The following is a 10217-nucleotide window of genomic DNA, read 5'->3' as shown; positions in this document are numbered from 1 at the left end:
CAGGCTAAACAATACTCAGCAGAGAAATGTGGTTAGAGTGGGTGTTATATAGTGAATGAGGTAATTAGAAACAGCTGTGTGCAATGAGTGCAATCAGGGCAGTGTGCAAATTGTGCAAAGAATGATGGGAAATGTAGTCCGGGGTGCTATGCTACAGTTTGTGTAGTGCGAGAGTCAATGAAATGGAAAGGGTGACCTCTGGTGGTGAATAAACAGAAGTCCATGGACTGAATTTGTGACAGAAATAAACCCAGTTACTTTTACTCAGTTACTACCCAGTGACATTACTATCTGTACAGCACTGTTTAGATGTAACTGAGTTCTGCAAATTCCATAACCCGGACAAGCCCCCAATAACGGTACGATTATAGGTGTATGTAGTGCAACATTAAACACCTGAGATTTATTTAAGTGCTGGTTTTTTCAAGTATTAGTAATCATTTATTCACCTCCAAAGGTTTCATGTGCCCTTGATCAGGGCAGTTAGGTTCGAATCACATTTCCGGCAATAGGTCTGAGGAGGGTATTTAATCTGTCCACGGGGGGTCAGATCAGTGAGATCCAGTCAGGGTTTACAGTGACAGCCCGTGGAGGAGGCAGCATTGTTCTGCCTGTTTGAATATCGCCTGGAGCTGCTATCACTTAAACTTAAACATCATCCGATTATTAGGCTTATGGTTGTTTGAGCTTATTGCTTTGTGTCAGGTGAGCAGAGGATTTAGACTCTAGAGACCTTAGAATATCAGGGATTTTTATTTTCATGCTTTAGTTGCTTAAACATAGGCTTGTCTGATTAGAGTTGATTATAAATTGTCTTTAGGCTGCAGAGGAAATGAGAAAACATGTTTCCTGGACTGGCAAAATCTAAATAAAATTATTTAATTAGAAAAAAAGAAAGAAAAAAACGTATGACCTCTGTTTAATATAATGTTTTATTTTAATATATTTAATATTATTTAATATGTTTATTTTTATAATAATTTATGTATTTATTTATGCTTTATAATAAAAACCAAATTTTTGGTTCTTTTATTTTTAAATGTATTGTTATATATATTTTTTTATTATTATTATTGTTTTTATTTTTTATTTATTATCATTTGCCTTTTTTTATAATTTCCTTTTTCTGTATATACCATAGTGGTTTGTTTAATTTATACAGTGTTTCACTTTTGTCTCCGTCTTAGTCTTGATGTTGTGGGGAGGGTCTATTGTTGAATGGCAACAACTGTGATTGACAGCACTGTTTTCTTGAGAGAGGCGTATAATAATAACGCTATCATATGGTCTGGCAGATTTTGGGCTCGGCACCAGGAATGACAAATGTGCTCACGCAATAATTCAATCTGCTCTCCCAGTTCTTCCACTTTAAGGGGACTTGCGAAGATGAGTAGTTGAAGCAATTAAGTTGGTCAGTCATTGTTAATGTGTAGCACACAAAATATGTGCCAGGTTGTTTATGGAGAAGTGTTTTTCATAAAAAAGAGAGAGAGGGAAAGTAAAGAAAACTTCGCAGACAGATTGTGATTTGGTGAATGTGTGAGAATGGAAGGTGGTCTGAGAATATCAGTAACTAATTAAAGTTTTCTTCTGTACGTCACTTGCTAAAGACGCTGGGTTCTCAAGAATAGTTAAAGTAACTGATGTTTCTGAAGGAAATAGCTGGAGGAAAGTGAAACTTGATGATGAGAACAAAAAGCAAAATACATGCAATGTAATTATTTTTGAATGCATATATAATATTACAATTCTTTCAAGGATGTAACCAAACTTCAAGAATCAATTTAGAATTTATTATGTTATGTTATGTCATGTCATGTTATGTTATATTATCGATAATCTATTGAAATTAATATTGTCTTTTTGTGGTAGTTGTTCATATTATATTATATTATATTATCGATCATCTATTGAAATGAATATTGTCTTTTTGTGTTAGTTGTTCTTATATTATATTATATTATAATGTTACATTTTTGTATAATGGTGCTAAACTGTATGATTTACTGTATTCATGTTTTTGTCTGTTTTTTTCACATAATTTAAAATAAATTAATTTATTTGTTTATTTATTTATTTATTTTAGAATGATTCATTTGTAATTACTTAGTGGTAATTTGCCATGTACTAAGCAGTATTATAATTAGCTGTCACAAGATAAACTTCTTTCTTTCTTTCTTTTTAGGAGAAGAAATACACTCTATTAATGGTGGATCCAGACGCTCCTAGTCGTCAGAAACCCTCTCGCTCTTACTGGAGACACTGGTTACTGGTTGACATTAAGGTTACGTCACATCTCCCAAAAAGGTCTTTGAAATGCAGATGCTGTCTCCACCTAATTTGAAGTTTTACAAACTTGTTATAACCTCTGTGACTTCATGAATGTTCTTCTATGATATAATGAATCTTCAAGCCTATTAATACAAGTCAATGTATTTCATCTGAATATTACCAAGAACAAAGCCTTAAAATAAAGGTTGCTTAAAGCAGCGCTTTGGCACGGACAATCCTGGACATAATGTGCAAAGCAAAAGGTGTCAGAAACACTTTGGTGGGCAAACAATTCCTGGATCGCGTGGACCGTATCTGCACCTTCCATGTGCTTCACACTTGTGCTGCGTTTCCGATGAGTTACATAATTACTGAGTAAAAATATCATGTTAGTCATCAGCGCTCCGCTCCGGCGGGATCTAGAGGCAGATTCATCAGGCTGTGCATGGGGACGCCGTGTTTAAACAACCGGGGATGAGACACACTTTAATTGCTCAATATTAAGTCAATATTAGTTCATCCTTTCTTAATCTCGCAGGCTATTTTTTTGCATGCAATTTCTTTCTCAGTTTTTCTTGCTGTGGTCCTATTGGTTCACAGGGGAGCCCAATGATTCCAATAACGTTTGTAACTACATCTCAGAAATATATGAAAAAGGACTGATGTCTCATACACAAGTTACAAAAAAACATTGTTTGTAAGAATGACTTTCTTTTCTTGACATTCAGGTTTTTTTGTTTGTAAGTTTTTGTGGCAATCGTGTGGGCGAATGGTTCTCCTGTGTGACGGGAATGATTGCACGTCAGTTCTCCTTCAGACAAGGGAACTAAAGACAGGAATGCAACAGGCTTACTACAACTAGTGCCCTCTTTTTTATTAATTTATTTATTACACCTGGTTTTACTGGAAAACTCACATAAAGGTTCCACAAAAAGATGTCTTGATATGACTGCATGTATCCAAATATGACATGGCAAGATATGTCATGCAAGGTTGGACATAATAACTAATGGTTTTGATCAGTGTTATTATTGTATTATGTAAATGCTCTTATAATATTTATTCATATTTTGAATGAACTTTTTCAGTCACTTAGCTTTATTTTTTTGTAATTTTGTTATGTGTTAGTCATTTTTGTTCCTGTTTTAAATGTCCACTTGCTTTTCTGCCATTTAGTTTTTATTTTTATATATTAAGTTTATGTTTTAATTTTAGTTTATGTTTTAGTAATTTTGTTATAAGCTTTTTAATTTCTATTTACGATGCTGTCGTTTTTATTTCCATATGAAATGTTCACTTCCTCGGCAGTCACTTTATTTTTACAAGTTTATATTTTAATTTTAGCTCAAATTTGAGTAATTTTGTTACATACTTCTGTGATTTTAGTACTTGTTTCATTTCAGGTAGCTGCCAAGTTTTTTAAGTTACTATTTTCCAACTAATATTAACATTTATTTTGGATTTCATTCAATTAATGAACAATATTTTAACAGTTTCCGTTTTAGTTGACAATAACCATGCTGATTTTAGGTGACAAATGTGATATCACACACGAGTTGTCGATGTATTTGAGCACTAAGGACTACTTTTTAAAGTAGTTAAATTTTTAAAGCCCCAGTCCCCATTCATTTTCATTGTATGGAAAAGAGCAGCTTGAACATTCTGCCTGATATCTCTTTCCATCAAGTTTGAAATGACCTAACGCTGTGTAAATGATAACAGAATTCAAATTTTTGGGTGGACTGTCCTTTTATTTGTACCATTTTAGTGTGGTTTCGTGACAGGATATCTATAAAATACCACGAAGGATGATCTTACAGCTACAAAAAGCAACACTCCGTCATTCACCTTTTCTGCAGGCGTTTTACTCGTAAATCTCCATACAAATACATTTGCTAAAAGCAGCATATGATCACTGTCCCTGGAAGCGAGTCCGTCTTCAGCACTAGTTCAGCCCTGCCCTCCTCTCCATCTCACAGAGAAGAGACGAGCCTCCTCCCAGTCTGGCCAGGCGACACATTGTGAATAAACAAATGTATTTCAGGTGCTCAGACAGACAACCTCTCAGTACCCTGTCACTGTGTGGGCGGCGGCATGCCGCCTGTCTGCTCCCTGATTGGCCGTCTCATTGTGCTGTGTGTATGATGAGGAGCCGTGGTTGGTCAGAGGTTTAATGAGGCTGGTGGGAGGTGAGTAATTGCCGCGGTGACTTCCTCTAACCTCGCTGAAGTTATAATAACATCCCGTGTGAATGTGTGGAATTATCTGTCCTGGAATACTCCTGGGCTTCAGACTGAAGCAGGTGCCACACAAATGAACAATTCCCCTCTCACTCCAACACCATATTTAGAAATCTGCCCTGTAATTCCTTTTTTTAGAAATTAAATTACAACCCTGATTTGACTTGTTTACTCCCCCATACAAGCAAACGTAATGTCTTTTGCGTATTGCATGCAAACACAATAGCAAAAGATGTTTTTCATTTTCACCCTTCCATCCAAACTCATGTCAGAGAGCACATCTTATCTCAGTTTTGGTTTCCATGCTAACCTGGCTTTGACTCATGGGATGTCTAAACATCATATCTCTCTTAGTTTTTATGAGAAACTAAAAAATGGAGGTGCATTAAAAGCAAAAAAAAATCTCATTATCTGCCGTGCACCTATAATGAACTTCAGTGTGTAATTTAACTTAGTTATACCTGTATAGATTTTGCTGCTATTGTCTTTAGTGATATACAATCTGTTTTTCTGTGTTTACTGAAAAATGGCACAGGTAACATAGATTTACTGAAAACTGTGTTTAAATTAAACCTCTGCTGCAACTTGAGGAGATATTTCTTGGAATATGTCAAATAGATCTGACTAAAGTTTTTCTTATCAGTGCTTCATATTCAATACCTTATTTCAGTGCTTCCTGTTTATGTCCTCTTCCAGAACTCTAGATTAACATTTACACTTATGAATTTGTTTACTCCCCCATACAAGCAAACGTAATGTCTTTTGCGTATTGCATGCAAACACAATAGCAAAAGATGTTTTTCATTTTCACCCTTCCATCCAAACTCATGTCAGAGAGCACATCTTATCTCAGTTTTGGTTTCCATGCTAACCTGGCTTTGACTCATGGGATGTCTAAACATCATATCTCTCTTAGTTTTTATGAGAAACTAAAAAATGGAGGTGCATTAAAAGCAAAAAAAAATCTCATTATCTGCCGTGCACCTATAATGAACTTCAGTGTGTAATTTAACTTAGTTATACCTGTATAGATTTTGCTGCTATTGTCTTTAGTGATATACAATCTGTTTTTCTGTGTTTACTGAAAAATGGCACAGGTAACATAGATTTACTGAAAACTGTGTTTAAATTAAACCTCTGCTGCAACTTGAGGAGATATTTCTTGGAATATGTCAAATAGATGTATAGAATATGTCAAATAGATCAGTGCTTCATATTCAATACCTTATTTCAGTGCTTCCTGTTTATGTCCTCTTCCAGAACTCTAGATTAACATTTACACTTATGAATTCAGCAGAGACTTTTATTCAAAAGTGAAAATTTGTCATTGAGCCAACAATATACAATACCAGAAATCTTCTAGAAATCTACAGTGGGTAGAGCAAAGAATCACCTCCCTTTAAAATAATCACATTTTGCGGAAATGGAGACAGACACAGTTTTTGTTTTATCCAGCTGTATTTACTTCTAACATCCAAGTGAAAGGTATAACACCAACATGTCAGAAAAAAAATAAAACAAATAAAAACAGAATCACTGAGTTGGAAAAAGGATCGCCCCCTTGTGTCAGTATTTTGTTGAACCACCTTCTGCTTTAATTACAGCCTTTAGTCTGTTGGGATTTGTCTCTGTCTCTTCTAACTTTGCATGTCTAGACTTTGCAATATTTGCCCACTCTTCTTTGCAGAACTGCTTAAGTTATTTGATGGTGAGTGTTTGTGGACTGCAGGCTTCAAATCATTCCACAGATATTCAGTGGGGTTTAAGTCTGAGCTCTGACTAGATCATGCAAGGACATTCACCTTTTTCTCCTTCAACCACTGTGTGCTCAGTTTTGCTGTGCTTTGGGTCATTGTCATGTTGGAAGGTAATCCTTCTTCCCAGTGACAACTTTCTGGCAGAGGGCAGCAGATTTTCCTCAAGAATTTGACTGTATTTTGCCTCATCCATGTTTCCTTCTATCCTGACGAGTGCTCCAGTCCCTGCTGCAGAGAAACAGCCCATAACAGGATATCACCACCTCCATGCTTTACTGGAGGAATGCTGTTATTTGGATGTTGAGCCGTGTCGGATTTCCGTCAGACATATCGTTTGGTGTTAATTAATTCAAATAATTCAATTTTAGTCTCATCTGCCTCAGAATCTTCAAGGTGCGTTTTGGCAACGTTTAGTCTGACTGCATGTGGCCTTTCTTGAGGAGTGTTTTTTTTTCTTGCAACCCTCCCATACAAGCCACATTTGTGGAGGATTTTTGATATTGTTGTCACATGCAAACAATGACCACTCTTCATCATAAATTCCTGCGACTGCTTCAGAGTTGCTGTCTGCCTCTCTGACCAGTTTCCTCCGACTCTTTCATCCAGTTTGGAGCGAAGTCCTGATCCAGGGAGGCTCTGTGTTGTACCAAATACCTTCCACTTCTTAATAATAGATTTCACTGTGCCTCTAGGCATTGCTAAAGCCTTTGAAAGGTTTTTATCTCCATCTCTTGACTGGTGCCTGTCCGCAGCTTTATCCCGGAGATCTTTTGGCAGTGCCATAGTGGATTGTTTGCTTCAGTTGCACTACCAAGAACTGAAATACTCCAGGAAAACTCTTTTCATGCTGAGCTAATCAAAATGAGCACAGCTGATCACAGTTGAAAATCAAATGGCTTTGTGTGCCATTGAGAAGGTGATTAGCTACACCTGATTGAGTTTACAAGTAATTTTTAGGAGGGGGTGATCCTTTTTCCAACTCAGGCCCTGTCCACACGAACGTGGTTATGTTTAAAACCACAGCTTTTTCTATACGGTTTGGCCATTCGGCCACACGTAAACACAGAACCAGGTCACTGAAACTAACATTTTTGAAAACGCCTGCCATGGTGAAGATTTTCAAAAACTCTGGTTGCAGTGTTATCGTGTAGACAGCGAAACCGGAGTTTTTGGCTTGTGACGTCGGAGCCTGCGCTGTTATCTCTGCCTACTGGAGACTTTTTCAGGCTTCTGATTGGCCAACATGGCTTTATGGTTGAGATTATATCGCCACCTGTTGGTTTGGCATGCTCTTGACAGTCCTTCAGAGCATGCGTTTGCGTATGTGGACAGAGATTTTTTTTAAATGGAAGAAGGAAAAACTCCTACCCGTGTACGTGTGGACATGGCCTCAGTGATTCTGTAGCAGAGGAGAAATACAGAGAAGAGAAAGAAGGGTTTTTTTTTTTTAGTAAGTGCATTGGTTTAAAGGCACAATATGTAAGATTTGTGGATTAAAATATCAAAAAACACTAGAACAGTGTTGTATATTTTTTTATATATTTATCCAATAATGTAAGCAAATCCAGAAAAATAAGCAATTTTAACTAATGTAACGGACCGTGTCATTGCATTGGCTGACAATGACTTCATCCTGTGCCAATTTTAATGTTATTCAAAATACATACTCAGAGGCTGCTGCAATGTTTGTTATGGAATACACTTGTTTGTTTACACAGAGGTCACAATTTTAAACTCGCCTTACGCGCCATGATGGACTTGAATACAGACTTGAATGATACCTCAATTTGTTTGGTCACATTTACCATTGATCAATGACATTTCACAGGTGAAATCATGTGTTCAGGAGTTTTGTGTGAGGGCAAAAAAAGTTCCCTATGCAGATTTCACTTGTGTATAAGTCGGTAACATGCTAACCAGTAGGAAGCTGCATGGTTTAAAGTGACGTCTGTGTGATTGGTACTTCACGCATTTCTACACCATTGCCAATGAACAATGGACCTTTTTTTACACACAAAATTTGGTTTCTTTTGAAATTTTGTTCCATTTTGTTTCGCTCCTTTAGTGTTTAGACCATTGTTGCTGATCAGACAATAAAATACCAAATAAAACCCTTCAGACTTACATGAAAAAAATGCAATGTATTCAAACCCTCAGAACATCTTAGCAACCACAGAGAAATGCTCTCTGTGGTACTAGCAAGTACTTAAAACACTAGCACAATGGCGGTGACTTTTGCATGGACAAGCATTATTTATTTCCAAATCTCATTCATTCATTGATTCATTCACCTCATCTGGCTAACATACAATTATTTATACATTCTCTTGAATGTAATGTCTTATACAGTCCTGTTAATTAGTGATTTTGTCACCAACGCTCATACAAGTTTTGCCTCAACCTTTGTCCATCTGAAGGAGGTATTTCTAACACTTTATTGGAACCATATTTAGTTTGTCATTTCCTCTGTTTGGCAGCATGTGTGCAGATGGACCCTTCCTCCCGTACCGCTGCCAACTTGCCACTCGCAGTCAGTCGCCATCTCCAGTCACCACTCGAGATTTCTGGCACTCGTTGCAAACCAGAGAGCCCAATCCACACATTTGTATCATTGTGCGGAGCATTTCTCCCTCAGTAACACATCATCTTATGCTCTTCGGCTCTTCATCCAACAGTTACCATGCAACCGGTCTGCACTCGGGCACTTGAGCTGTTCCTGGCTCAGGCCTGACCAGTCCTGCTTTTCTCCAACCAGCCATACATGTCTCTCAAGATCCTGTTAACCGTTGTCTGGGACTTTCATGGGAATTCAAGGGCTCTTGACTGGTGTGATTGTCTCATAAGTGCAAGGCTTTGGATTGTAACTTTGTGTACAAGATAATGATTATATTTCTTGTAGCTTTCCACTTTACCACTCATGTTGTCAATTTTTTTTTTCAGTACAAGTCACATCTCTCAGTGTGCAAAACTATTTGCTTGTTAAAGCAAGCATCTCTAATACTATTGCCTGTACTTAAAGGTGCAATAGGTGATTGTCTTCAGAAACATTTTTTTGTTATGCTGGTTGAAAGTCTCTTCACATCCCGATAGCAATCATTAAGTTAAGTGGTCTAAATGTATTTATCTGTATTTATATATTCTGTGGAAGGTGTAGGACCAAGAAATGTTCGTCCAATCAAAATGCTCGGTCCAAGCATTTTAATTGGCTTTCCTACCTGCCTGTCAACATATGTATTTGGATACCTCTGTGCACCCTGTTCGCGCAGACAGGATATGTCTTCAGCGCGTTCATGCATACTGTCCAGACAGAGCGAGAATGGCAGACAACGGACTTCCTTCCTGGTATTGTAGTACTTTTACTATCTGTACTATAAAGTTCCCCTTCAGGAACTCGAGCTGCATCGAAGTCGCTTTGGGAACGCTCCTGCGTGACCGCATTCTGAAGCACGTGTCAAATCAGTCCAATGGAGTAGCGAGACGTCACGAGCAGGGTGACGTAAGCACCAGAAAGTATAAAAGCGCATCCAGCAGAGCGCAAACCAGCTTCTGCTCTTCAGTAGCGCTCTGTGTATGTGTCTGTCTATTTACTGTTGTCTGTCCGCACAAGCATGTATAAAAAACAATCATGAAAAAGTCTATGGCGAGCGAACGGCATTACAAACGCTGTGTTCCTCCCTGTCCACGATATCTGGCGGCGGGGGATACACACGATTTGTGTGTCATTTATTTGGGAGCGGAGCATGCACGGTCAGCTTTCGAGGAGCTGATTGTCATCACTGTGAGCTGCTCTCGCTGCGCACGCTCCGCTCTCACCTGGCAGCGGTCCCGCTGTTGCCGAGGCACAGCGCAGACTGTTGTCGTGGGGATCGCGGGTGGATTTAGCGGAGGGATCCGAGACGGGCTCGTCCTTTTCTCGGTCCTCACCCGCTAGATCCGCGGCTCTCTCTCA

The 10217-nt window shown here is 38.1% G+C and overlaps 1 protein-coding gene across 1 annotated transcript in view; it reads left to right on the top strand.

Moving 5' to 3' along the window:
• Positions 1-10217, top strand: part of LOC107574349 (phosphatidylethanolamine-binding protein 4-like) — a 68630-nt gene that overhangs the window by 51364 nt on the left and 7049 nt on the right. The window contains exon 3 of the mRNA XM_016260788.1: positions 2186-2284. Coding sequence (XP_016116274.1) covers positions 2186-2284 — 99 coding nt within the window. The remainder of the gene's footprint in view (positions 1-2185; positions 2285-10217) is intronic.

The sequence above is a fragment of the Sinocyclocheilus grahami genome, unplaced genomic scaffold (assembly GCF_001515645.1).
Source record: "Sinocyclocheilus grahami isolate Dianchi unplaced genomic scaffold, SAMN03320097.WGS_v1.1 scaffold2190.1, whole genome shotgun sequence".
NCBI lineage: Eukaryota > Metazoa > Chordata > Actinopteri > Cypriniformes > Cyprinidae > Sinocyclocheilus > Sinocyclocheilus grahami.
The sequence above is the reverse complement of the archived record's forward strand: the minus strand, read 5'-3'. Positions and strand labels throughout refer to the sequence as shown.